Consider the following 27,374-nt stretch of genomic DNA (forward strand, 5'->3'; position numbering starts at 1 on the left):
AAAGTAGTAAGAAGGCAACGACGCCATATGCCACCGAAGACTTGTCTTCAAAAACATGCGGTGGTGAGTCACTCATTTTATTGGAAGGGTTTGATGGGCAAATGAATGTGAACCTGCATTGTCAAGCAACTTTTGAAATATGATGGCCGGTATGATACGTATAAAAAAGAAACCGAACATGGGAATTGATGAACCTATTCCTTTGATCAGATCACCAAAAGTCATCAAAGAAAAGCGTAGACAACTAGGTGAAAGACGAGGAAGCCTAACATTGGAGGCGGTCCTATGACAGTGCAGTACAACAACTTAGCGCCGAGTCAGTTGGACGCATGTGGTTAGCAACGGCTGTGTACAGCCGCCACTTACACTGACGACGAACTAATGAGATGCGATCCGAAGAAGAAAGCACCGCACACAGTTAAGTGTGCGCCGGAAATCGCTTTCCCAAATCTTAATCTCAAAGCCGGCTTGCAAAGGAATCCAGCGATGTCGGGATTCATATGCAAAGACTGATGGCTGCGCTCAAACTATCAGCTATCAGCCCTAGACGTCGAAGGCGTCTTACATGCGATCCTCGTACAAGTATCAGGAAGTTTTGTTCCAATCTTAGCTTGCCCCGGATGGACTTGTCCCGCGTGTCAAACCGTAAGAAATACCGATAGCACGTGCTAGGCAGGTTTGGCAATACTTTGTCTCTAATAACGGCTTGAGTGAGTTGGCCGCAGTTACACATGCCATTGACGCGAACAGATTGAGGTGCAGTAATCAATCCTAACGTAATTCAAGTCTATGTCTGAGTGTATTGGAGAGAACAGAAAAAAAAAAAGCATACTGGAAGCTAGCCCTCTGAGATAACGCTATTATGCTAAATCGACAACAAGTTGTCTTCCTCAAGTTGTAAAAGATGGGCGAGTGCCCAGTCTTGATCATTCGCATACGGATCCTTGTAATGTCCAGCTCTCCCGTTCACGGACGTGGGATAAATCCAGGCACAGGACCCTCTACCTTCAGGGGTAAAAAGTGCCATGTTGGCTCGAAGAATTCCGTCGGCTTGTTTCTGAGCCCTTGCATCTCCAGTTGCCTTGCTCTGGTGATGCAGGGCAATCGAATTCAGAGTACTCCAATAGTGAGGAAATGTATCCCCCCACATGCGATCTTTCCCAAACCAATGCCCGTCCCAGTGTCGAATGGCGACGTCATGAACTCTGTAGTCCGGTTGCTTTCCGGCGAACCTGAGAAGGACCTCTAGCTGAGCCTGGGCGCCGTCAAGCCAAGTTTTATCCCCTGTTGATCGATAAAGTTCAAACAGAATGTTCGCTGCAGGCGCAACAATAGACTGTTCAAAATTAACTTCAAACGGGGGATAATTCGTTCCGCGCCTAAGGATATTGTGCCCGTGCCCAATGAATAGATCTCTGGCTCGCTCAAATGACTTCTCGTCCCCTGAAGCCTGAAGCATTCGAAGTCCCTCAAGTACGGGCAGCCCGATAGCATAGAGCGACTCGCCACCTTCAGCATAGAAGTTCTCAAGGGTCATCATGAACCTCTCCATGGGAGCCTTACCCAAAACGGCCGGGATAGCGATTGCCGCAGCTACCAAGTGAAGCTGCAGAACCCATGGCCAGTTGTAGAGGCGCTTCCGGTTGCTAGTACCTGTCCCAACTGGCGCATCGTAGACGAAGCCGTTCTTGTCTTGAAGCTTTGTGCATACGAAGGAGTAATACGCCGAAAATGACTCCTGCAATCTAGCATCGGGATGTTTCTTCAGCCATCGACCAATCAAAACACCCATCCCCACTCGCTCGCGCCCTGCGTTTCGATCCTGTTGAGTCTCGTAGAACGGGGGCGCCTCTGCTTGGTTGTCGAAGACGATGTAGGCACCATGTAAGAAATCGTTGGTGTCCGTGACTTGTTGGTGATCGACAATGAATCTGATCCGACTTCGAATCAAGTCATCGTAGCTGGGGACCGTGTTCAAGAAGATGAGCGATTCTCGTCGGTCGTTCCCCTTTCCGGTAGAAATCCGCAATGTCTTCTCGCCAAAATCTCCTGCATCATGAACATAATGAAAGCCGTCTTTCGTCTGTAGGACCTCTCGTCCATTGACTGTAGTTGTGGAGTTGACAGCCTTCGAACTGCCTCTCATGCGAATAGTGGCGCTCTCCCCACTGACGAGAGTGTGTTTTGGAATGTCGAAATGGATGAACTGACTCGACCGACGGGCACATTGAGAGAAAAAGTCGTCCCAACCACAATGCCAGAAAAAGGTCCACTCGACGACACCGGAGTCGCCCGGCTGCAGCACCGGCATAGACGGGTGAAGAAGAAAGACGCCCCGAGTGTTTGAATGGGTTACTTCATCTCGAGACTCAATGCTGTATCCCGACAAAGCTCCTCGCGTCAGGACGAGGCCTAAGTCACGGCCGCGACCGCCCATTTGACTAAGCTTAACCCATGATGAACAGCCTCCATGCGCCCAAACATGTGCGTGCGTCCGGTTTTCCAAAGAATCAGTGGTGTTGGTGTAATGGTCGTTGAATGGCGTGTAAATTGCCAAGGACTGCTCGCCTTTCGCAGCTAGATTAAGCGGTGATGTTCCCCTGTTCGTGAACTCGTAGGTTTCTGTGAAGGAACCGGTTTGACTGTCAAGACGACGGCGCACAAGGACCTCTAGTGGGCCGTAACAGTACTTGGCGACCGTAGCATTGTGTTCAGCCGAGGATTCGATGTGCGGACTGTTCCAGTGCACCCGATGCAGTAGATTGGCACCGAGGTCCGCGAAGCCTAGTCCCCAGCGACTTCCCAGGGGCTGCCAGGGTGCATTAGCTGGGGAACTGACCCAGTTGAGTGGAATGTCGGAAGAAGGGTCCACAATCTCTAAGACAGCACCCGTCGTTCGGTCGATGTGGACCGTAAAGTCACCATTCAAGAGGTCAATCGTTCGTACCATGATGGCAAGTCGGTCGTGGGATGCGTAATGTTAGGTGTTTTCTCGAAATCGCCGGCTGCATGAGGATGAAGTAGCTGTCATAGACCAGAGTTGCCACGTGAGCTTTTGAAAAACCTGCTGAGACATCGGACCATGAGACGAACAGTGATGTGTCCGTCAAAGTTCCGGGCGCCTTAGCGGGGGTTCCCGTGCAACAGAAGCGCTACGAGCCAGCGGGCACACGAATCATGTGCTACAATAGCCGGCAGCTTAGCGCAGTTAGGATTAAGCTTTGCGATGACTTGCATTGGTACGGATGCCGAGCAGCTGCCTGTAACTGAAAGTTTTATCAAAACCGTTCCGTGGAGCGAGCGATACCACGTATGCAAGGCTCAATCTATCTATCTACCTTATCAACAGCTCTACCACACATGGAATCATGTTGAGACGAGCACTATTGCCTCTGGATGACAGGACTGTGCTTGGCACACCCATCGGCTTCCTGAAACTGGAGGAAAGACTGGGTCTGACGGAGTCGTTGCACATCAGTCCTGGCGTGACGATCTTCTACTTTGTGCGATTTGCGACACCTTAAGGATAGACCGGGTTGCAAGGGACTGATTGGGTTGAATATCCATTCTTGATTGCAAAATAACTATCTTCATACTCCATCTGACACGATTACAAGATGAACTCCTCCGAGCATGGATGAGACAGAATGAACCAGAAGTAGTCATGGCCCTCCGTAAATACGGCTACTTCTGGTCGGATGATATCTGCGAAATACTCGGCACGCGCCAGAAAATGTTATGAAGAAAATGTTATAATTGGGCAACGTCGGTCCTGCATAGTCACAACCTAACCTTCAAGTGCACTCATCTCGTTCGTGCCTTCTTCATTCTTCCAACTCAACTGCGATTCATTTCACCGCCAACGCTTTCTCACTTCACAATGCAGCTCTCGAACACAATCCTCGCAGCGTTCACTGCGGCCCTCGCCACGTTCAGCACAGGTGTGAACGCCAGATGTGGACCCCGGAACGGTCTATGCAGCGGAGAGCTCAGCTTCAGATGCTTGGATGTCAGCACAAACACACCCGTGTGCTGTGACACCATTGACTGCATTGAGTAGCATGTCATCCAACTGTACGTCATCTGTGATAAGACGCCTACATCGTGATTTTCTTTGCTTGTTAGCATTAGCTCACAGAAGTAGGTTACCACTTCAGCAGTGCTTGTTCTCAATACCAGGGGAGGATGTTCTATTTAGGCATGAATAAATATGATATATGCGTGTTCCATCCCTTTTGTCGTTTACTACTTAGTCCCATGTGGATGCTGCAGTGCGTGGATGAAGCCCGAACGAACGCTCATGCCAATCACGAAAACATGAATTAGGCATCAGCCGAGTATTCATATGCCTAAAGTCTGTAAGCTCCTGTATTGTGAAATGGCGTCAAGAAACGAACCAGATCGTGCCAAGCAACGCCCGCGTACTCAGAGGCGCTCTTGCCGTAGTGCGTGAAGCCTAGGGCTTGATAGTAAGGCAAGAGTCTGTCGTAGGTAAGGATTGAGATCCTATCTGCCTGGCCGTTCTGCCTCATGTACTCAATGTAAGACTTCATGAGCTTCTTTCCAAATCCAGATCTCTGGTAAGTTGGCGACACAGCCAACGAGTGAAGAGCGATGGTTCTTCCTTCAGCCTGATGACCAACACCGTACTGGGCAGTGGGATCCGTCTTCCAGGTCGGGGGGAAAGACATGTCCTCATCCTTGACAACTCGCGACGTTGACTTCGTCGCTATTACATGCGCAATAAGCTTGTCATTGCCGGAACCAGTTGGAGGAGCAGTGAACACCGGGATATCTCCCTCAGGTTTGGCGATTGTCGAGTTCTCAGGGACAAACAAGCCCAAGCAAAGGTCGGGGCAAACACTCAGGCGATAATCGATCTAGGACAGCGTCTCAAACGTCAAACTAAGGTAAAAATATAAAGGACGGAGAAGTGAGGAATAAGATGTCTGCGAGATCGTCTTCGGTCCAGAGATGGTTACGTACCTTTTCGCGAGTTGCTGCCTCCGCTGGCGGGAAAGCCGCTGATTCAACGACGGAGCATCGGTCTAGGTCATCAATCGACAATACTCGAATGTATGCAGCCATAATGTAAGATGAGTCTCATTTGGATAAGTTTACGGAGAGTCTTGTGCGGTTAGATGCTCGGTGAACTTGAGTCTTTTAACGTTCCGTAGTTGAGTCATGTTGAGTCATGTTGATGGAAGGGAGCACAACACGCGGGGTCTCATGGATGACAGCCCCAATTGGGCCAGGGGTCCACCGAAATTCTACAGAAGGAGCCCTGTCATTGGGCTGCCACTTTAGGTGCTGGTGCAGAGGCAGTGGCTTGTGGTGGCTAGTGTTGAGGGGTACAACTCCAATGTTGCTCGGTGCAGTTTTGATTGCCCTGTGCACTGTATCTTTACTGGGCAGAATCTATCACTTGTACTGTGAGAGACCTTTGTTTCTTTTGCAATGCCCATCGAGATGACATTTATTGAAGTCAAAGTCGCTTCGTTTATAAACATTTCTGGAACGAAGTTTCCTTAATTGCTGTATTCTCATTCAAATATACCACTGTTCTTTATGAATACTTGACGCAGTGCCTTTGGAAAGGGACATAGAACGCACAAAACGAGGAGCATTGGTTGATGTGGTCTCCATGAAAGGCTTGCCTCACTACCTACTCATTTGGGAACCGTTCACTAAGTGTATGGTGTCTAGATCAACCCTCTCCCATTACTCCTCAAAGTACCCGTCACGTACTGCACATGTGTCTTCGAGCTCGCATCGGATCTGAATTGCGTTTTTAGGGGCGGCCGCAAAGGCATAGTCTAGGTGGCTAAGCGCGCGGGTCGGGAGTTACAAGCAAAGAAAGCCCGAGTAATATTGGTTTAGTCAAATCTTGATTACCAATACTAAAGCGCCACAGCTGACGACTGTTCCCATGCTGACAAAAGTTGCACGCGGTAACTCCTTGCTCGGAGCCCTTTGGTTGCACTCTCACTGTCGTAGAGGCCAACGATCTTGATGCCCCGGATGCAATAGGACCAATCCTATTGTTGGATAAAAATGAGATGAAGTCCATCAAAATGCGATGGAAGACAAGAGCACACCCTGAAGATCGTCCGCGTTCAACAGCGAAACCAAGCTCTCATGTCTGAAATCAAAGCTTTCATCGTACTGGGGGCCACTGGCCGCCAAGGTAGTGCCGTTGTCGACGCATTGTTAACGCATGCCGAATTCAAGATTCTTCCAACTCAAGTTTACGCAATCACTCGACAGGCGGCCGGAATCGCTGCTGATCGCCTATTAGAGAAGTTCCGTGGAATCAACATTATAATTGGGGATTTGGGCAACCCCAATGCCATCTTCGAACAACTCAACCAAGAAACGTTGAGTCAGTCGGGAGTCTTCCTCGCCCAAGCCCATGGACCAACCGAGCTACCAGACGGAAAGGCATTTATCGACGCCGCAGTGGCCCACGGCATACCTTACTTCGTGTATTCATCTGTGGACCGTGGTGGACGCGAACTGAGCGACGAGGACCCCTCACACTGCAAGACATTTTCAGACAAGTTCTACATTGAACGGCACCTTAAAAATGCCTGTAGTTCTAAAGAGGGCGAAACGCATAATATGGACTATACTATCATTCGCCCAACTTGGTTTGCTGACAATGCCTGGTGGGGATTTCCCGGCCAACTGTGCATGACTGGATGGAGAGATAACCTGGGAGGGAAGACATTGCAAGTTACAGTCACCAAAGACATTGGCAGATGGGCAGTCAAGGGTCTGGTCAGGCCCAAGAGAACTGGCATACGAAACCAAGCTCTCTCAATTGCAAGCGATGAGATGAGTTTCGACCAGGTTGAAGCGGCCTTCATAAAGCATACAGGCAGGGGTGTTCCGGTAACAACAGGGCTTTTGGCAAGAGGAATCATCTGGCTGGTCAACAATAACCCGTTGATAACAACAATAGGGTAATCCACGATCGCAGGCTGAAGTGTATAATGTTGAGAGACCAATCTTATACTCTTCGTGTCGCTGGGGCAGCCAGTCTCGGCCTTCCACACAGAGTCGTACGTGAAATCCCGAGGTATATCCTGCGTGACAGGGTTGGCAGTTGACCCAGGTGACGTGACAGTATAATCGGGATATTCGCTGTACTGGATGGCACTCGAAAATACCTCAGTTGATTTATTACATGCTCCATTGGCGTCGTGGAGATTTGGCAGCTCAGTTATGGTCACTGCATCGCAGCTGATGGAGAAGCCAGCTCCTCTGAGCCGTCTAGTTTCGCATGCCAAGAGAGGCACAGGAGGCACAGGGTATTTCTTGTTACGCGCTTATTCCTTAAGATGGCGCTTCAGAAGGACCGTACACAGAGGCTGACCTTCAGGGGCACATTCTAGAGTCACGTCGCTGGGGCTGTGTTCAGCAACCCCGTTCTTCTTCGTTGTCCTCGTCAGACTTTGAGTACCAACAGCAGCCTGATCGAACATTAGCTACTCGTGGCGAGTTCATAATGAAAACGGGGAGAGCCTTTCTTGTCTCGTTTTAGACGTGATCTTGGATCATCGGACAAACGAGAAAATCGTATATAGGTATGCACACATGTCCTTCACAAAAATGCACGCTGCCGTCCTATGACGACTGTTGGCGTTGCACTGAGCAGTCGGGAAAAAGAATGTCAACGATGGTGATATTTGACTGGAGGACGAATTTGGTTCAATGAAGTAGCACGAATGGTGACTAAGATGAGACACGCTTGAATTGTAGGACAAGAAGCTCAACAGACCTTTCAACCCCTCACGACCTTTTCCAATCTGCTTGACAGGAAACCCCCCTTTTTACTCTATTTGATCCTCACTGCGCCCATAATGCTGCTCAAATTTGCCATGGAGATGAATGCAAGTTATCTCAAGAAGTTGACCGAGCTGGAGATCCCAAAATGGCTCTGGGCCTTTGTGGCCATAGGATGCATGAGCACGGCACGTTTGTGAATCCAACTTTTCGACAATATCCAATTCCACACTGCTGCACCATCGCAGCCTCTATCGTCCTACCAGCGCCCGGGTTTGAAGCCCACTTACGCACTTGCGACGGGCGCAAGTGCAGGAATTGGTTATGGCATCGCAGAGGAACTCGTGAGTAATGGGTTTGGTGTGTTCCTCCTTGGCCATCTTGCAGATGAGGTTGCGACGTCTGCTGCAAGGCCCAGGATACTGACAGGAAACGACCATGTCTCGACGATCATCTTGGACGCAAGGGTTGCAACCCAAAGGAGATCAGAGCCGCCATCGAGAACACCATTACGAACTGAGAGTTGCAGCTCTCTACTCTTGCCAACAAAACAACGTGGGTCCAAACCTGATTTCGCACCCTTTCCGCACACTCGCAGTTAGAAGCCGAACGCGAGACTCAGAACGTACATTGCTTGTGTATTGTGCCTGGGAATGTGAAGAGTCAAGGGACTTCGTTATGGGTAACGAAGGGGTCTCCAGACTCCAGCACCTTTGGTAGCTTAATATTGAGTTGGGTTAACGGCGCTATTGCCAAAGGGTGGCGGAAATTGAGATCCTGCTGGCTCCATGACTTGCAATATTATTTGTTGCGTGTCATCCCGGAGAGCCAAAAGACCAGGGCGTTGATTGACGTGATGGGAAATAAGAGGGAGGCGTTCAATAGCGTCTACAGGAAAGTTGAATAGGTCAAAATAGTACTCACCCGAGTCTCAAAGGTGACGTTAGGATGCCATCCTTTTCGGTCTGCGATAGTACGATGCCGAATACATTCTCGAGAGACTCAAGACGACTTTCCTCCGTGTCGCATGCTTTCACAAACTCCGTTTTGCCGCCCATATTCTGCTTCACAGTACCATTGACCAACATCTTCTTGCCGTAGATCTCCTGCTCGTTGCTATCGCTGGAAGCAATTGTTCGCCGCAGAAACTTCACGACGAGGAGGTTGCGGACCTGGTTACTGTCGGGATGTGTGCTCATCCAGTGATTGACGACGCCCCAGTCAGGCTGTAGAAATTCGATTTCCGCAAAGGCATAAGAAGAGTTCCACTGCTGAGAAGGATTGTTACGATATTGGTAAATCCACTGTTTGCTGGAGTCTACTCGATGCGCTTGCGTAGGTAGCCAATCCTTCGCAAGACGTATTCGTTGCGTTCCGAGATTTTTGTGAACAAGGCCTTCAATCAATGGCATTGGCTTTGTTGCACCGTCGCCGCCAAACGCAACGTCTGAATGGTATTTAGAACCATCTGCGAATGTCACAATGTTTACAATATGACCCCTGAGGAGGCGGGGAGTCAGAGGGAGGTAGAATTGGTACCGGATATGGGCCGGATATGATGAATGGGGAATTAAGTGCCTTACCAGCCTGGGAAGTCGCCCTTTGGCACGCCCTCAATGCGTGGTCGAGTTCTGACACCAGCGGTGTACGCATCAAAGCCCAGAGCCCGCAGGATATGGTTGTATAAAATCGCGATTTCCATGCAAAACCCACCGCGTCCGCGCTTGTCGGTGACCATTTTTCTGAACAGGTACTGAGGATCGAGACTGATGTTGTGTGATGGGTTGTAATGCAGAGACAGGTTTTCGTAAGGCAACGTTGAGATTGTGTGGATATGAAGCATTGTCAAAAACTCCAGAGTAGGCGGTTCATGGCGGCATCGTTCAGGAACGCCAATGCATTCTAAGTAAAGACTGACCTGGTCTGGTGAATACGCCGAGGTCATCTTGGCAATCGCGCGAAACACACGAAAAACAAGTCATAGGGCTGCAAAGCTGCAAAAACGCGTCCAGAACATGCGATTGAGTTCGGAACGGTGCCATGGTAAATATACATGTGATCCAACCCCGTCCGTGACTCAGGCCGTGAGTCAACAACTGGGCCGTGTCAATCCGGCGGTGTCGTGACCGAAGTCCCGGATGTTGTAATAAGACGGCAATATCACCTCGGCTCGTAGCGTAGTACCGAGCATGTCCGATGATCGGGAGATGCGCCGCGAGATTTAGCGGGTCAGTCTGCTGAAACCCCGGATCTCTTGTCGGTCTACGTGTCAAGTCGAGGACTGGGTCTAACTCGAAACAGTAATAGCCGAGGCACTTCTCGCGCGCGCGCGTCATGAGAACACTCCGAGAGACGGAAGACGCCCCCTGATGAGCATTAGACTTCACGAGTAGCCGGCACGGCCGAAGACGGAATTTCTACAAAATCTTATCGGTGCCATTCTGAGACCTCCATTTCCCCAGAGAGTTCCTGCAGTCTTCATCCCACACTCCACAGCCTCCGCAATCACTCAATCACCATGCCGAATACCCCGGATTGGGTCAAGAAGCTCCAGCCCTCTGGGCCCCAGGGCACAGAGCTCCTGGCTCAGGAGAGGGCAAAGTCCAACCTCAATGTCGACCAGCTCGCCACTTTCATGTTCACCAACGAGGCTCTCGAGCGCAACGAGAGGATACTGAACATCCTCAAGGCCGATCCCGTTTTCGACAAGACGCAAAACTACTTCCGAGGCCGCGAGAGCCGCATTGAGGCTTCGCTGGCAAGAGGAAAGAGGCTATTCCAATTGAACAAGCAGCACAACTGGTCCCGCGATGAATACCAGGTTGCCAATGAGCTCATCAGCGAGCCCACGCCTTATGGCCTGCACGCCAGCATGTTCCTCGTTACCCTCCGCGAGCAGGGTACTCCGGAGCAGCACAAGATTTTCCTCGAGCCTGCCGAAAACTACGAGATCATCGGATGCTATGCTCAGACTGAGCTCGGCCATGGCTCCAACGTCCGCGGCTTGGAGACAACGGCAACATGGGACCCTGCCGATAAGACCTTTGTCATGCATTCCCCCCACCTGACAGCCTCCAAATGGTGGATTGGCTCTCTCGGAAAGATGGCTACCCACGCTGTGGTTATGGCCCAGCTAATCATCAACGGCAAAGCCCTCGGCCCTCACCCATTCGTTGTTCCTATTAGGGACAAGAACAGCCACGAACCTCTACCGAATGTGCACGTCGGCGATATCGGCCCCAAGTTCGGTTACAACACGATGGATAACGGATTTCTGTTGCTGAACAACGTCAAGATCCCACACAACCACATGCTTGCCCGCTTCTCGTCAGTCGACCCGCAGACAAGCAAGTACAGTAGGCCCGCGAACCCATCTCTGGTTTATGGCACTCTCACTTGGGTGCGCTCGAACATCGTCCTCCAAGCAGGCTCCGTTCTGGCTAAGGGTGTTACCATTGCCACCCGCTACTGTGCTGTTCGCCGGCAATTCCAAGACCGAGACGCACCTGCGAACGAGCCTGGTGAGAACCAGGTCCTCAACTACACCATGGTACAGATCCGACTGCTGCCACTTCTCGCCGCGACATTCGCGCTGCACTTCACCGGTCGCGGTATGATCAACTTGTACAACGAGAACCAGAAGCGCATGAAGGCCGATGCTGGCAAGCTCAGCGATTCTGCTCGGAACCCGGGCCCTGAAGAGCTGAACCCCGGAACGGATTTGCTTGCCGACCTGCATGCCACATCTTGCGCCCTGAAGGCGTATGGATCAACCGTTGCGGGCGAGGGCCTCGAAGTCTGCCGTCGTGCCTGTGGCGGTCACGGCTACTCATCTTTCAGCGGCATCGGCAGCTGGTATGCTGACTATCTTCCAACACTGACTTGGGAGGGCGACAACTACATGCTCACGCAGCAAGTGTCTCGTTACTTGCTGAAGTCAGCACGTGCGGTACTGAAGGGTAAGGCTGGAAACAATGATACCACAAGAATCCTTACCGAGTTCCTGCGCCGCCGCGATATTGGTGCGGCTTTCGACGTGCTAGGTTCTGACGAGGACCTGGTCTCAGCATTTGCCTGGCGTGTCTCGTTCCTCACTTTCGAGGCTCTTCGCCACAGAGATGAGGACAAGCAATCCTGGAACAGTTTGCTCGTTGACTTCTGGCGCCTCAGCACCGCACACGCTCAGTACATGGTGGTTAAGAACTTCCACCAAGCGCTGAACGACAAGTCTACTACCGATCAGCTGGACAAGGATACCGTTGGGCTTCTGCACAAGCTGTTCAGATTGTATGCCCTGACAACCCTCGAGCGTGAGGCGAGTGAGTTCTACAGCTCGGCGGCTGTGACCGTCCGCCAGATCACCCTTGCGAGAACCAAGGCTGTAATGACCTTGCTTGAGGAGATCAGACCTCATGCCGTGCGGTTGGTCGACGCGTGGAAGTTCGACGATTGGGTACTTGACAGCAGTCTTGGCAGATTTGATGGAAAGGTTTACGAGGACATGTTCAAACGGGCCAGCGAGGACAACCCGTTGAACAGCGTCACCTTTGACCCTTACCCGAACAGCAAGGTGCTGTTCAAGAAGGACGAGAGAAAGAACCTGAGAAGCAAATTGTAATTATGGGACAGGTTTATAGACAGACGGTCGTTTAGACCTAGACTTCCTTTTTGTAGAGAGTGGTAGACAGTTGGTTTCGCTCGGCGCTGGGGTTCTGTAGACTGAAATAACATTGAAGAAGCTTTGATTGGTCATGAACAACTCGCCGCAAATGGTGCACAATTTCTCTGCTTTCGGTCCATATTATATGGTATGGTGTCATCAAAGCTCTCGTCCAACTCATCTGTTCGGATCACATTTAAAACGCAACAATCAGTGGCCACGGAGCGTTGAAACCTCTGCGATCAATCTACCTTTCTTCCCTTCTTACTTTTTTCTTCGCAGTTTGCCGCCTGGAGGCGCACCTTGTTGACTGCCGTATGACTCTGACGAGGATTCCACACTGGGTTTGGTAAGACAGCCATTCGACGGGGCTCAAAGCAAAAGTAGTTGCAATTCTCAGTTTGACTCGAAACACCAAGCGATTTCTTCAGCAGAAGTAAGCTTGACTTCAACGAGACGTAATCAACCCGAGATTCTAGCCGGAGAGTCGACCGGCAATAACGTGCCGAAGGAATCGCATCTTTTCAAAGTGGGGTTAGTGAATTGCAGCACGTGGAATAATGCTTGTTTCGTCTTGGCTTCCTGAGGCTTGCCCGGAAGTCGGCTTCGAATGTGACCCCACGCTGGAATTACTATGCAGTAGTTCCCGTCACGGTTTGCGTGTCGAAGCGGGCCCTGAACAAGAATGTCTCGAATTAGAGTCGCGGAGACTCTCCACGTGTGCCATTTGAAAGATCCACTACAACAATGAATCCGTTGGAGCGTCACTGACGTTGACTGCAACGCATCGGCAGGAGTCCGACAGGAAACATGGGACCAATCACAAGGGAAGAATCGCATCACCAGGGCTGGAGGGTCACATCTCAAGACATTGGGCTCAGTTCGTATCTTCCCTTTTGGTCCTCCGTCGTGTGCCCACCTCCACAGCCTAGGTAATCATATAAGACGGAAAACCTCACCTCGCCATTGATGTTGAATGTTTAATTCTGCTTTCCAACCATCTATCAAAATGTCTGCAACGAATGATCCTACGAAGGAACTCGTCCCCGACGTTGTTGCAGCTGCCAGCGATACGGACCGCCAGCCACCGGCGGAAATTGTTTCTGCTAGAAAGCAGTCATGGAGCGACATTTTCACTATTGCCTGTGCCGGCTTTGCTTTGATTAGCGATGGGTATCAGAACAACCTGATGTAAGCTTTTATGCGGATGAAAAGACTGCTTGATTTGTTGACTGAACTCCATAGGACTATGACAAACGTCGTCCTCAAGGCGGAGTATCCTCAACAGTACACGTCCGAAGTCAGCACTTGAGTTTCCAACTCTCTTCTCATCGGCGAAATCATCGGCCAGGTTACTATTGGCCTCACCTGCGACTACCTTGGGCGCAAGTTCGCCATCATTTTGACGACCGCCTTGATTGTTTTGGGGTCGATTCTCGCAACTGCAGCCAGTGGAGTCACCATTGATGGCATGTTTTGGATGATGACTGTCGCTCGTGGCATCATAGGCTTCGGTGCTGGTGGAGAGTATCCTGCCTCTTCAACATCTGCATCAGAAGCCGCGAACGAACACTCTCTGAAGAACAGGGGCCCGATTTTCATCCTCGTCACGAACTTGCCGCTGTCATTTGGCGGGCCTTTGCCAGTCAGCATCTTTCTCATTGTATTCTCTGCCGCCGCTGGGCCTCAACACCTATCGACTATCTGGCGCGTATGTTTCGGAATTGGATGCGCTCTGCCTTTGACAGTATTCTACTTTCGACTGAAAATGCTGAACTCCAAATTATACCGCCGCGGAGCAATCAAACGTCATGTGCCATACAGATTGGTAATTCGATACTATTGGAAGCGCCTCATAGGAACCGCTGGTGCATGGTTCTTATACGACTTTGTCACCTTCCCAAACGGCGTTTTCTCCGGTGTCATTATTTCATCTGTCGTCAAGAACTCCAGCATCAAGTCTACTGCAGAGTACCAACTCCTTCTCGGCGCTATAGGTCTGCCCGGTGTTCTTCTGGGTGCATACTTATGCGATCGAATCGGCCGCAAGAACGTCATGATGCTGGGGTTTTCTGGCTATCTTGTGTTTGGCCTGATAATTGGGGTGGCATACGACCAAATCACCAAGATTCTACCTCTTTTCGTAGTTTTCTACGGCCTTATGCAAAGTTCTGGCAACATGGGACCGGGTGATATGCTTGGGTTGCTTTCTTCAGAGTCCTATGCAACCGCAGTTCGCGGAACCTGCTACGGTCTCTCTGCTGCAGTGGGCAAAGCTGGTGCAGCGATCGGAACACAGGCTTTCACACCAATACAGGCTAGTCTTGGAAAGCGCTGGACATTCATCATCGCGGCCATATGTGGAGTTGTTGGCGTTCTGGTGACTTACTTCTTCGTTCCGAACCTTAAAGGTGACGATCTCTCAGAAGAGGACGCCAGGTTCCACGCGTATCTACTCAGCCAGGGCTGGGACGGTGAAATGGGAGAAAAGGACACTCCAGGCGTGGTTGGAGACAAGCCTGAGGTTGAAGTCGCACACGAGGGCAGTGCCAAGAAGATATAAGAGACAATAGCATCACATGAGAAAGTTGGATTCGCGGAAGGGTGAGTCGGGACAATTTGGGCAGAAAGGCCCAGCAAGAAAATCAACTGCCCAAGAGAACGACCTGATTGAGCTGCATGGAACCTTGTATACAGCCAACAGCACTTGTAGATGGCAAAATTGAAGTCTTAGCCCACGAACCACAGCGGCCAACCCCCAAACATCAGGCAATAGTATCTTTCGCCTCCATCGATGGCTTTTGTGGATAAAGGACATCCCTAGAGCCATGGTCAGTCCCGAATTATACAATTATATGGAGTTACTGCAAGAAGGCAGCAACTTGCTGGCTGACCAAGATGTGAGCTGCCCCCGACTTCAACTCTTTGCGCACATGGCTGAGCATGACAAGTGTTACGACCCGTTATGCATGGATAACAGTTGACCGACCCACTTGGGCGTCGGGCGGCTGGGACAAGACATTTGTACTGCAGGATCATAGGAACAACAGGGACTCACTTGGAACGGAAGAACTATGGTATAAGTCACGTGATGATAAGAAATAGGCATAGATAAGGGACCTATAATGAGCGCTCAGTGGATACCAGAATGAGCGCTCATCCCACTCTAGAATGAGCGCTCATAGTGACAAGGGATACAGCGCTCATGGACAAGCAGGACTGTTCATGTAAGACTTATATATAGTATGACCCTGAGCCTGGCTCATGGTCAGACGTCCATAGCTCTTCAGCAATCAACTTAGTATTCATCCTCACGGATACTCTCAGCTTAAGTCAAAGCACCCACTTTTCGACCACCCCTGCTTTTCGACCGCCATGAATTGACGCCATCGCAACCACCACCACTTTATTCAATTAATTATCAACTACCTCTTGAAGCCACAATAATGCAACTTTCGGCCTCACTGGGTAATTCAGATGCGCTGGATTCATCTGAATCATTTTCAGCTTCGCCAGCCTCAATCTGGGCTTGCCGTATCTCTTTGATTGTCGCAAACTTCGTATTTGGGTCCAACTGAACAGCCTTCCTCTTCCTGCTAGCAGTGTTGGCAACCTTGGCCTCTAGAAGCTCTATCTTTTGCTGGGCGGTAGCTAGGGCAAAGGACTGCTCTTGGAAGCCTTCTTTTACCTTCCTGAAGAGCTGGCGTTGTGTGGCGATGTTTTGTTCTAGTTGGCTGAATATATGTAGTTGGTCCCCTAGGTCCTTCACCTTCCTTGGCGTAGACCACTTCACAGCAGATGAGACTGACGCCCAGCCCTCTATACCATGGGCATCCTGGGCTATATGTTTATCTCTGGCAACCTTGTTGAGTGGTGTTGATGGTGTTGTTGTTGATGATGTTGCCTTCTGAACCAGCAGCCCATTCATAAGCGGCTTTGCAATAGCAACAGGCCATAACCCAGTGTATTTCCAGCCACTCTTGATATTGCCTGCAGTCAGCCCAGCTAGGCGAGCCTTTTGATAGCAGGAAATGAAGTTCCTTTTGCCTATAACAGTAGAGTCGATCCACTGACTAAGATATCCCAGCTCTTTCCTATATGCTGCCTTGACAGGGCTGAAGACTGACTGGTCAAGTGGCTGGAGGACATAGGAGGTATGTGGAGGCAAGAATAACAGATAGATGTTATTGGTATAGCATAACCACATAAAATCTGTCGTCGTATGGCTCCTATGGCCATCTAGGATAAGGAGTCTAGCTTGGTTAGGGCTAGAGGGCTTGGTTTGGGGGATAAAGACCCTTTCTAACTATTCAACAGCAGTAGCATCAGTAGTCCACCCATTCTCTGTTGATGTGAACTCCCATCCATCATATAGGCCAAGTTCTAGAGGAAACCACTGCTGTTAAACTGTCTTGCCCTTATATATAACCAAGGGATGGATAGCAGCGCCCCCAGCTGATATACACTCAATAATAGATACCCAGGCTCGCGAACCAGGCTGCTTCTTCCTTACTGACTTAGTCGCAGCACTGCCTAGCACTAGCCTATTATCCCCTTTACCCTCAAGGATACCAGTCTCATCCATATTATATCTGTTGGCTGGTTTGATGGCCTGGATGTGAGGTATGGCGAGATATTTGAACCAGTCCCTGATAACCTCAGTAGATGCCCTATTAACACGCCTCGAATCAATAGATCGACTTCTCTGGACCTTGATAGATGGGTTTCTTCTTATAAAGCCATCTACCCACCTCTTGCCAAGAGGTTGGGTGTCCCCCATGGCTTGGAGGATGCGATGGGCGAAGTCCTTCAGTTGTTGATGGGTTGGTGGCAGCCCAAGGTCTGCCTGGGCAGTCACCCAAGTGGCCAGGCTGGCCTCCTGGCCAGGAGAGAGCCTCTGGAGGTCTTGAAATGCTTCTTGCCTTGGTTGGTGGCCTTTGGTACGGCTTATAAGCGTTGATCGTGGCACACCCCATCGCTTGGAGGCAGTGCGAGTAGATATACCATTTTTGATGTCGTTAAGCGCCTGGATAACCTCATTTTCGGTATACTGTTTCATTGTATAATAAAAAAGATATTCTGAAAGAATGATGGAAATTGATGAAGGATTGAAAATGTTGTGGTAGTTTGAAAATTGGGTATAGTAGTTAATGGGGTGGCTGGGCGGCATTTTATGGGTGGTCGAAATGCAGGGGTGGTCGAAAAGTGGGTGCTTTGACTTACCTTCACTGCGAACCACTTGTTGAGTCTAAGACTGATCACCTTAGCCTCTGAAGACCCGATCTACTACAGCCTACGAACTACGACCTACGACCACGACCCAGTGTACTGTTAGAACGTATCAATCCCCAGCTTCTGTTAGCAGACCCTACTGTCGGATAGCTGACCGTAACAACAAGCACCTCCTCCTGAGTCTTACCCAAGAACCCACAAAAGAGCTTAAGAGTAAAGCCTTCGAGATCGTCAAGTAGCTGACTGAGACAAATCATACCCACATCTCTGAGTTGCGGATCCTTGGCCCACTGCCCACTCGGGGCCTTGAACTTCTGAGACTCGACATTATCGAACACTGTGCTGCGCAGCCAACTCTCAACCTGGCTACCAGGGCGTGCAGTGCGTCCCATAGCGTCGCATGCCGCGAGGAACTTTCTGTTCCACTTGAAGACAGCGATTTCCTCGACGTACGTGTTGTCCTCTGAGTAGTACAAACCACCCATTTCCTGAAATTCAACCCAGCCACCAGGGTTCAAATGACTAAACAGCATCAGAAAGAACATGGCCTGTGCATTCAAACGAGGAATCAAGACGTACTGGTAAATATTCTGGATGAGTTTAGGCCAGTCTGCGATAGCGACGACCATATACCGACAGAAGATGTAATCATACTTTGGAACACCAACCCAAGAGCTCTCTACATCATCGATCTCATGCATCCTTTCGAAGACGTGGGTGATGTTTCACTGAGTACTGCCTGTTGCTTGTGGCACTTGAGAAAGCCATAAGTTTCAGTTCTGCGCATCACCTGTTAGTTAAGGGAATCCCCATTCAGAAGACCGCACTTTTTACATTGCTAGTACGCGGTAAGATAGTCGAGTCTTTATCTGTTAACAATGAGCGGTGGGTAGTTGAGATGAGATACTAGGCTGTGATTTCCACAGATGATTGACTTCCGGATCGATGAACAAGTAGTGAGATTAAGATGAAGAGTACTCATTATTCCTACCGGCGTATCAACTGCAAGACTCAACTCATTTGACACTCGGGCAGTAGTCAGACACGTCCTTAATGGAAGCTGTCTGGCGGTGTCTGGCAAAGAAAAATCCACCCGTGCAGGTGGGCCAACACGGTCTCCAGTTGGGCAGCAGAAGATCCCGGGATCTGTGGAGCGCAGTTCGGAAGATACGGCCGAGAACCAGCCATGCGGACCAAGACCGGGCTCACCGAGATTTTGTTGCACCGGCATTTCAAGACTTTGCCTACAGCAATCTGTCTTTCTGATCTTGAAGCGAACTCCGATTGCCATTGCGAAAACAAGCTTGACCAGAGCTATGTTATAGTTTCCGACAACTCCATTATACAATCGACACAAAGCACACCTTTTTAATGTATTAAAGTTACCAGCTCATACATCGGCACCTGTAAAAGATAAGATTTCACTGCCCTGCCTTTCAGAGTCTCGCTACTGTCCAATATTCAAGCCAGTTGACTACCTATGTTGGGATATCAGCAGAGTCCCAATCATTTGGCACGTGTGGAGTGGACCCGGAAGTTTTCTTTCGCGGCGTACGAGTCACGCTGAATTGTCGTGACCAATTGTCAGGGCTCTCTGCTCCCAGTCAGTGCGGGATTTACACCCATTCACTCCGCTGGTCCTCAGTATCGTTAACAAGCTTCCTAAGGTAGATCTTACTCCTGTTAAGACCAATTGCCTCTGACGATGTGGTAATGGCGAGGTTCGGCTAGCGCAAACGGAGACGACCATAACCTCACTTAATCGCTTGGCGCGCGGGACTCGGACTCACGTTCATGATGTGATTGCAAAGACAGAGTAAGGCTGGGCTCAAGGCGGGAGAAAGACAGCTGGTGAAACCAGGTCCAGGTTGAGATTGGTGGACAAATGAAATTCTCAAATTCTGCATGACTCTGCACACAGAGTGCGTTGACACGACTCGTCGACAGGGATGCTAGCCTCCAACCCAAAAGGACAACCCAGCTCGAAAGTCAATTCGACATGCTAAGGTTTATCGTGGTTAGCAACTGAAAAGAAACCCCACTAGAAAGAGGTGAGCTCATTTCCAACGCTGGTGAATACGGATATCGGCGAACGCAAATGAACCTAAATTGATGAAGCCATTTCCGGCGTCGCGAACTCGCGAGACAACGCGGGATCATCGGAGTTTCCCAAGAGGTGGTTCGAGTTCCAGCTCCTCGTTGATGGCTTATTTATTTGCAGCGTTCGCATCCCTCATTGGGGTAGTCCTCTTTTCCTCGGCTCTCCAACCAACTTCGTCGTTCTTTCCACAAACCTCCAACAACTATTCTCAAACTTTGATCTGCTAAATCTATCCACTCATTTCAATACTTCCTGCCTCTTAATTACTACATAATTAATCAACAACTTTCTCCAAAATGCAGTTTTCCATCTTCACTGTCCTTGCCGCTGCTGCCAGCGCTGTCGTTGCTCTTCCTGTGCGTCATGTCACTCTTCTTTGCATCCAAAAGAAGCAACTAACCAGCTCATAGGCAGCCACTCCTACCGCTGCCGCCACCGCGACTCCCTCTGCCACTTGCGGCAAGATTGGCAACTTCCACAAGACCACTGTCAAGGCCGGACAGACCTTGACCACCATCGCGCAGCGCTACAACTCTGGTATCTGCGACATTGCGTGGCAGAACAAGCTTGCGAACCCCAACGTCATCTTTGCTGGTCAGGTCCTTCTGGTCCCCGTCGACGTTTGCAACCCCGACAACACCTCCTGCATCACCCCCACTGGGGAGGCTACCTGCGTTACAGGCGGACCGGCCACCTACACCATAAAGTCTGGCGACACATTCTTCGTTGTTGCTCAGAGCCTTGGCATCACCACTGACTCCCTTACTGGCGCCAACCCCGGTGTCGCTGCTGAGAGCCTCCAGGTCGGCCAGGTCATCAAGGTCCCTGTTTGCTAAATACCTTAAATACCTTGAAGCCTTTCGCTTGGTGCGAAGAGTTCACATGCTCCATGCCCACCTGAGGTCTCTTTTGAATAATACATAGAAAGACAATAATAGGATACTTGTCATTCTCATCACATCGTGCAAAAGGTTACATGGTGCTATGCCTTGTGTAGAATGGATGAGCGTAGTGTTGCGCGTCGGCGCCGGCGAGCTCACTCTGCTTATTCTTTGGCATACCTATTCCAAAGGCCACCTTGAGACTTTCACTCCAGTCATTTTTTGTTGCTCCACGTCCTTCGGATGGGAAGACCTTCTCGGACTTATTCACGTGCAAACACAGAGTTGCATGAGAGCAATGGCATTCGTCATCATAGAGTGATAATTCTGCTACAGACTTCCATGTTGTATGCTACGCATCCTCTGCAGCTCTTGATGACACCTTGCAATGAATGCCGACCTGTTTGACCAGCCAGTAGTTCTCGTGCCTTGCAGTCTGGGAGTTCACACAAATAAAGTTGAAACTCTTCACCAAAACAGGGATCAGTTTGTTAATCTCGAGCAGGCTAACATTCTTGCCAATGCAAGTTCTGGAACCTGTTCCAAACTATCGGATGCGAAAGTCAGTAGCTGCGCTGCTCGTATCCAACTACTCACGTATCGAAAAGATATGTTGACATACCGGGATCCAGTTAGCCTCCATCAAAGAAAGCTTGTCTTTGTCGTCATCCAGCCATCTCTCCGGACGGTATCGGTCGGCATCAAGCCCAAATATACTACTATTTCGATGTAAAACCCACGTGTTCACTCCAACTACAGACTGCGTTTCTCATTTTAGCAGACGCAAATAGTTCAATGACCTGGAACTTGTTCGTGCTTACTCCTTCAGGGAAATGCGTTCCGGCGAGAGTTGATCCACCTGCTGGGACGACACGCGCTAGAGGAAGCCCGGTTGCAGGGTGTAACCTCAATGACTCCTTTACGCAGGCTTGTAGATAACATAATGCTTGCGCAGCTTTGAATGGGATGAATTCCGGATCCCCAAGTTCTGCGAATGTGGCATCAATTTCCTGGCGCAACTAGACTGCCTTCAGCATGGCCTTCACAACTGAACTTCTACCAATGTTCGCTGAGAATAACACACCTTGTCGAGGACGTTTGGGTTGGTTATGAGGTCGTACAAAATGGCGCAAAGGGAGATCGATGTAGTATCAGAGCCAGCTCAAATATTGGTCATACAAGTGGCGAAAATCGCGCTGGAAGGAAATTTGTCCGGATTCTCATCTTGCAGACGAAATAATTTTGACATGAAGTCTTTCCGCACGGCACTTTTGTCGAGGTTTTCGTTGTCATAAACCTGTCTTCCGTTTTCGAGTTCGCGAGTGGTGAAATTCGCAACGTGCATCAACCCGGCTGCAGGCAGTTTGGTAATAAGCCACCAAAGGGGGCGGTGAAGTTCATGCTCAATACCAACAAGCGCGCAGTACTTGAGATAAGCGTGAAGGCTCTTGAACATGCCCAGATTGTCCTTCCCGGAATCGAGAAACCCAAATCGTTTTCCAAGCTGTATGTGAACAAGAAAGTCAAAACGATTCCAGACAGTCTCCAGGAAATAGGAAAACCCACAGTAATTTGACTGATGACATCAAATGCGTAGCATTGCATCCAGAATTGCAAGTCAAGAATCCCACCCGACTTTGACAGGTGTGTAAGGCGAGACACAAACTGTCTGATGCAGTCTTCCACTTCTGGCTCCATGTCTTTGAGAGTTGTCACGGAGTAGAGGTTTGCCACAATTCTTCGATTAGCAGCGTGACGCGCGCTGCTTCGGTCCGTGAAAAGATCGCACCAAGGCGGGTTGGGTGCGCTGGAGGCTTCATACCATGCTGCCTAGGGAATCGATCGAGTCTTGTCAACAGATGGAGACTTAGTGAGCGAATCGAAGCGAAGTACTACCTTTGGAAATCCCTTGCCAATTCCATATATAGTTTTGATCACACCCGGATCATCGATGCTATACTGATTTGGCGCTACGCGCACAATAGGGCCTAGTTTATGAGTACACTCATCCTAAAAGTCTGCTGGAACAGGAGCTTAGGCTTACCGTACGTCCGGTGAAGGTCAATATTGACTTGATGGAAGTTTCCTGTGCTAACCTGCTTCAAGTACCATAGCCGTGAGATACGAGCTGGAAAGGGACCTGGTAATCTCCTCAAAGAGGACAAGGTTTCGATTAGAGATGGGAGGGCGAATGCAAAGACCAATAAAAGTGCAGAAGATAGTAGAATGATATGGGGGATTGGATTGTCGAAAACGGACATTTTGACTTGTAAGTGGAGTCGTGATGATCTGAGGGATAACTTGAAGCTTCTGGAAACAAACTCTGCGGAGTTAGTGAGTCTATTCTTTAGGAACTCTTCAGCATGCAACTGTTTAAAGTCAAAGAACTTCTTGTAAAGGGTAAACTTGTTCTAGGCGAAGTTAAAGATATCTGTAAGTTGTCTGATTACGAAGCTTGCCCATACTTGAGATGAGAATTACACCCTGAAAATCTACGTCATCAGCGTGGGAAGGATGTGACCTACCCCATATTCTACCAGAGTGCGGCTCCCACGCTCACGCACTCCGCAAATTTAGCCCTTCCTTCCCCGCAAACACACAATTACCTGGTTTGCTGCATGTCACCAAGCTGAAGTCCATGTGGGGTAGGTAAATAACTAGTACCTAAGTACGTTTCTTGCTACCGGTGTGCGCCTTTACCCCACATTCAAACGACCTCCACTCACGACGACGAGAGAAGCAGGGACGGGAATGACTGATCTGGGTTGAGCCAAGGTATCTGGCTGTTCTAAGGCTTTCTATGTACAAGTATTGTACCTTGGTTTTGTCTTGACCGGAGGAAACATACTGTGTTCAATTTAATCAGTGAAAACAGAGCAGGCAAAAAACATCACAGCCTATCAACATGCCGGCCTCCAAACGCGAGACCATTCGCCACCCGAATGGCCAGGTCTCAGCCTACGTACTGGACAGTTTTGTTGACCCCTGGCGACCTGCAGAGACAATTCTACTGCAACATGGCTTCGCTCGCACGGCTGATCATTTCTACCACTGGGTGCCGGCTTTATCGCGACATTACAACGTACTCCGGCGAGATCTTCGCGGTCATGGAGAGTCGAGCTATCCGGAACCTGGCCAGGATGGCGCCTACGACTATTCACTTGCCACCATCATGGAAGAGATCAAGGACACTTTGGATCAGTTGAATATAGAGAAGGTCCACTTTGTTGGAGAATCAACTAGTGGGATGCTTGCCGAGATATTTGCAGCAAAATACCCTCAGCGTGTGCTCTCAGTCATTGTTTGCTCGTCTCCCACTCACTTGCCGCAATCTGCCCAGGAGTTTCTGGCGTTTGGCAAAGGGTCTTGGCCCGAGGCCTGCCGTCAACTAGGGTCCCGAGAATGGGCTAGGCGTCTTGCTACCGCGAATGGGACAGTCGCCAATGATGACCCTGAGTATCTAGCCTGGTGGATTGAAAAGGTGGCCGCGAGTGATGGGGAAGGGCTGGCAAGCTATGCGGACTTTCTGAGTCGATTGGACGCCCGGCCATTTTTGGGAAGCATCACCGCTCCGATGCTCATTCTATCACCCACGAACAGTGCTTTGGTGACAGTAAATTCCATGGAGGAACTTGCAGCGACAGTGCCCAAAGCAGAGCTTGGCATCATCGATTCCAAGGGTCATGAGATATACGCAGAAGCCGCCGAAGCCTGTCTTGCTAAAATACTGACGTTTCTTCAGCATATCGAGAACAAAGAGATTTAAATTCAACAAAATAGAGATAGTTTAATATCTGAATTGTCTTCATGAAGCCCCTGATCACCGAATCGGTATTTGACGAGTCATGTTCATTAACATGAGTGGCATTAAGCCTCTGTGGACCAGTTCGAGCACCAGTCTCGATGTCTTCAAATCCCGATTGGTGCTCTACATTGACTGAAGAAGCAGCTTCTATGAACTTAGGTCAAAATGTGATAACATTCATCCTTTCCGGGGGTTTCTTGGAGACATATTTAAGACACATAGTACTAGGTAGGTTTGGATTAAGAGAACGGCTTTTTAATTGCGAATCGCACATGTGTACAGCATGCTGAGCTCACGTCTGAATGTCCGACAAAGTGGTTCTAATCCTTGTCTTCCCCCGTAATGTGAAGATATACAGATGATCCGTCACGATCCTGTGATGAACCCATTTTAGCCTAACATAAAAAGTCAAGATGTGCATGTGCCATCACTTACAATACAGCGGGGATTCTTTGCTGCCTCCTCAAATACAGCATAAGCGGCTTCTGCCATTGAGGGCTTGAGACCTTGACGTCGGGATGCTTCTATTCCCAGTGAAAGGTCTTTCAGAAACATTTGAGTTTTGAACCCCAGCCGCCAATCATTGCTGCTTGGTGCGTGAGGCACCACGCCGGGCACTGGGCAAACATTGTCTCCCATGAAAGACTGCCCAGTTGAATTGTGAATGATTGTTTGGAGTATCTTTGGGTCAACACCCGATTTGACACCAATCGCCATTGCTTCTGCGACCAGTAACAGGACGGAGCAAGAAATATAGTTGTTGCTGATCTTTGCGACAAGGCCAGAGCCTACACTGCCACACCAGAATAACTTTTGGGGATCACCCATCAACGAGACTGTTCTTTCCAGTCTCTCCGTTGATTTGTCACCCGGCTGCGGTGCAGGATGACCGATCATGAATGAAAGCGTGGCTGTTTCTGCGGCAGGAACGCCCCCCTAAAATTTGATTAATGCCGAATTGTTTGATGCTGGGGTGCAACGGCACCGCTGCCAAGCAGTATGCTTACTGAAACTGGGGCATCAACATACGTGCCTTGTTGGGTTGTTTCAATGTGAGCAGCCAACTTCCGAGCTGTGGCTGCATCGATCGTACTGCACTCGAGCAAGAGTCTGCCAGGATTCTGGGGGGCGACGCTGATACCGTTTTCAGGATGTAGAAAGACATCTTCAACCTCTCTCCCCCCCGGCACCATTGATATCACCACTTCAGCGCTTGCAGCCACATCTCGTGGTGACTCAACTATCTTGACTGGCCCCAGGCTGTCGAATTCGTTGCAAAACCTTGCACAAGCTGCCTTTTGTACGTCAAAAACGTACAGAGTCGAATCATGCGGAATTCTGCGGCGAACAGATGCGGCCATAGGATATCCTATGGCACCAAGGCCTGCGTTCACGTAAGTGACGTCGAAAAGGATGTTGAGTCCGGGCTAGCAGAACCTACCGATAAATCCGACGTTACAATCCATGTTGGCATGTATGATTTAACAAGAATATGAAAGAATCTCCAGAGAAGCTCAATATCTTCAAAAAGATGCCTAGAAATTCAAATGCCTCTGCAGAGCTAGCGAAACCGGGAGTATCTAAGGCGCTAGGGTTCCCCACACTCGATCTCAAAGCAAATTCTACAGCAACCATTCTCTCCCCCACCTTTACCCCGCGTTCGACAATAGGTACGTGATGAAAGATGGATATGACGGACATAGATCTTTACGAGTTACCTTATCAATAGAAACTCCCAGGACAAAATGTGAAGAACTGTGTCTGGATCATAGTTCAAACACAAGTTTAACACCGTCATGCTTGAAGAACGTCGACCGCTGATTGTGGGTGTTATTGGCCCTGCGGGTTTTGGAGGCTCCTATTTGTGCGTCGAGCTCCTCAATCGTGGTCACCGTGTCGTTGGAATATCCCGTAATCCACAAAAGCTTGGAAGCCATGAACGTTACGAACCTCGAAACATCGATTTGGAACAAGCAACGGAAGCTGATATCTACGGGATCATCAAAGACCTTGACGTTGTTGTAAGCGAATACGGGCCGCATACCGGTGGTCATCAAGCTCTGCAGTACAGTACGTCTCATTATTCAACTTTCGGGTACCAGTCTTAGTCACTGACTTATTACCTGGCGTAGTGCCTTTCATCGAGATGATACGAAAGATTGTTCTTGCCGTCAAGCGCGCTGAAAGCAACTACTTCGTAATGGTTGGTGGTACTGGTAGCCTACACGTGCCCCACGAAGATGGCATATGTGTGGCAGACAGCAAAGATTTCTTCTTGGCATATCGACGCGGCATATCCGACAGCCATGCACATGTGACTTACATGGAAGAGAGACTGGGACCGCTGGGAACAGCTTTGCGAGCATACCGTGATGCGCGCCTTTTGTTGAAAACGGGAGATGGGAGCCAACAGGACGTATCAAGGGCAAAAGCCACAATCAGTGAACACGAGGCAAAGATCAAGGCGCAACAGGATGCAGCAAGCGGATTCATCAAGGCAGCTCGGGCTAGTCTGTTGTTTTTCGAGGGAAACACCTCCTTCAATTGGACTTATGTCTCCCCGAGTGCGTTATACCGTCCGGGTAAACGCACAGGCAACTACAACGTTACGCTGGAAAACCTGCCGCTGAAGGACGGTCCCAAGGGTGATAACCCCTTAGATGGAAGACTCCTGGGAATTTCAGCTGCTGATCTTGCGATCGCCATCGCTGATGATATTGAGACGCAAAGATTCAAATATCAGCATTGGTCTGCCACAGCCGACTTATCAGATGACACACCAACCCCATCCTATGTAACTATCGAGACATGATAGATGTCCGCGTTTGGACTGTTAAAATGCAATTCGAGCTAAATGGAAGAAACAAAGGATGTAGATTCCTGCCCAAACCCCCCAAATCTGTGGTT

At 49.7% G+C, this 27,374-nt stretch overlaps 11 protein-coding genes across 11 annotated transcripts; 7 read left to right on the forward strand and 4 right to left on the reverse strand.

Moving 5' to 3' along the window:
* Positions 1–865: 865 nt before the first annotated feature.
* Positions 866–2,950, reverse strand: CGCA056_v010265 (uncharacterized protein; the record flags this gene model as incomplete). The annotated part of the gene is made up of 1 exon (XM_037325512.1): positions 866–2,950. The coding sequence occupies one exon, from the start codon at positions 2,948–2,950 to the stop codon at positions 866–868; it is 2,085 nt and encodes a 694-aa protein (XP_037176716.1).
* A 930-nt stretch (positions 2,951–3,880) lies between these two features.
* Positions 3,881–4,131, forward strand: CGCA056_v010266 (uncharacterized protein; the record flags this gene model as incomplete). The annotated part of the gene is made up of 2 exons (XM_037325513.1): positions 3,881–4,009; positions 4,126–4,131. 2 exons carry the CDS (start codon positions 3,881–3,883, stop codon positions 4,129–4,131), a joined length of 135 nt encoding a protein of 44 aa, XP_037176713.1.
* Positions 4,132–4,322: 191 nt separating this feature from the next.
* On the reverse strand, positions 4,323–5,088 carry CGCA056_v010267 (putative N-acetyltransferase; the record flags this gene model as incomplete). Its single annotated transcript, XM_037325514.1, has 3 exons — positions 4,323–4,349; positions 4,398–4,880; positions 4,987–5,088. The coding sequence occupies 3 exons, from the start codon at positions 5,086–5,088 to the stop codon at positions 4,323–4,325; spliced, it is 612 nt and encodes a 203-aa protein (XP_037176714.1).
* A 1,050-nt stretch (positions 5,089–6,138) lies between these two features.
* Positions 6,139–6,969, forward strand: CGCA056_v010268 (uncharacterized protein; the record flags this gene model as incomplete). Its single annotated transcript, XM_037325515.1, has 2 exons — positions 6,139–6,382; positions 6,434–6,969. The coding sequence occupies 2 exons, from the start codon at positions 6,139–6,141 to the stop codon at positions 6,967–6,969; spliced, it is 780 nt and encodes a 259-aa protein (XP_037176721.1).
* A 1,739-nt stretch (positions 6,970–8,708) lies between these two features.
* On the reverse strand, positions 8,709–9,526 carry nat (Arylamine N-acetyltransferase; the record flags this gene model as incomplete). Its single annotated transcript, XM_037325516.1, has 2 exons — positions 8,709–9,288; positions 9,372–9,526. The coding sequence occupies 2 exons, from the start codon at positions 9,524–9,526 to the stop codon at positions 8,709–8,711; spliced, it is 735 nt and encodes a 244-aa protein (XP_037176722.1).
* Positions 9,527–10,306: 780 nt separating this feature from the next.
* On the forward strand, positions 10,307–12,406 carry ACX1 (Peroxisomal acyl-coenzyme A oxidase 1; the record flags this gene model as incomplete). Its single annotated transcript, XM_037325517.1, has 1 exon — positions 10,307–12,406. One exon carries the CDS (start codon positions 10,307–10,309, stop codon positions 12,404–12,406), a length of 2,100 nt encoding a protein of 699 aa, XP_037177244.1.
* A 1,051-nt stretch (positions 12,407–13,457) lies between these two features.
* GIT1-0 (Glycerophosphoinositol permease 1) lies at positions 13,458–15,011 on the forward strand (the record flags this gene model as incomplete). Its single annotated transcript, XM_037325518.1, has 3 exons — positions 13,458–13,639; positions 13,694–13,748; positions 13,800–15,011. The coding sequence occupies 3 exons, from the start codon at positions 13,458–13,460 to the stop codon at positions 15,009–15,011; spliced, it is 1,449 nt and encodes a 482-aa protein (XP_037177243.1).
* An 858-nt stretch (positions 15,012–15,869) lies between these two features.
* On the reverse strand, positions 15,870–18,381 carry tdiE-0 (putative methyltransferase tdiE; the record flags this gene model as incomplete). The annotated part of the gene is made up of 7 exons (XM_037325519.1): positions 15,870–16,754; positions 16,962–17,097; positions 17,200–17,498; positions 17,672–17,696; positions 17,760–17,776; positions 17,836–18,202; positions 18,260–18,381. The coding sequence occupies 7 exons, from the start codon at positions 18,379–18,381 to the stop codon at positions 15,870–15,872; spliced, it is 1,851 nt and encodes a 616-aa protein (XP_037177246.1).
* A 1,696-nt stretch (positions 18,382–20,077) lies between these two features.
* On the forward strand, positions 20,078–20,617 carry CIH1-0 (Intracellular hyphae protein 1; the record flags this gene model as incomplete). Its single annotated transcript, XM_037325520.1, has 2 exons — positions 20,078–20,137; positions 20,192–20,617. The coding sequence occupies 2 exons, from the start codon at positions 20,078–20,080 to the stop codon at positions 20,615–20,617; spliced, it is 486 nt and encodes a 161-aa protein (XP_037177245.1).
* Positions 20,618–23,567: 2,950 nt separating this feature from the next.
* On the forward strand, positions 23,568–24,428 carry rutD-0 (putative aminoacrylate hydrolase RutD; the record flags this gene model as incomplete). The annotated part of the gene is made up of 1 exon (XM_037325521.1): positions 23,568–24,428. The coding sequence occupies one exon, from the start codon at positions 23,568–23,570 to the stop codon at positions 24,426–24,428; it is 861 nt and encodes a 286-aa protein (XP_037177248.1).
* Positions 24,429–26,263: 1,835 nt separating this feature from the next.
* ywnB-0 (Uncharacterized protein) lies at positions 26,264–27,279 on the forward strand (the record flags this gene model as incomplete). The annotated part of the gene is made up of 2 exons (XM_037325522.1): positions 26,264–26,537; positions 26,600–27,279. The coding sequence occupies 2 exons, from the start codon at positions 26,264–26,266 to the stop codon at positions 27,277–27,279; spliced, it is 954 nt and encodes a 317-aa protein (XP_037177247.1).
* Between the last annotated feature and the right edge of the window lie 95 nt (positions 27,280–27,374).

Source organism: Colletotrichum aenigma (genome assembly GCF_013390185.1).
Source record: "Colletotrichum aenigma strain Cg56 chromosome Unknown KSG_Cg56_contig06, whole genome shotgun sequence".
NCBI classification, from domain to species: domain Eukaryota; kingdom Fungi; phylum Ascomycota; class Sordariomycetes; order Glomerellales; family Glomerellaceae; genus Colletotrichum; species Colletotrichum aenigma.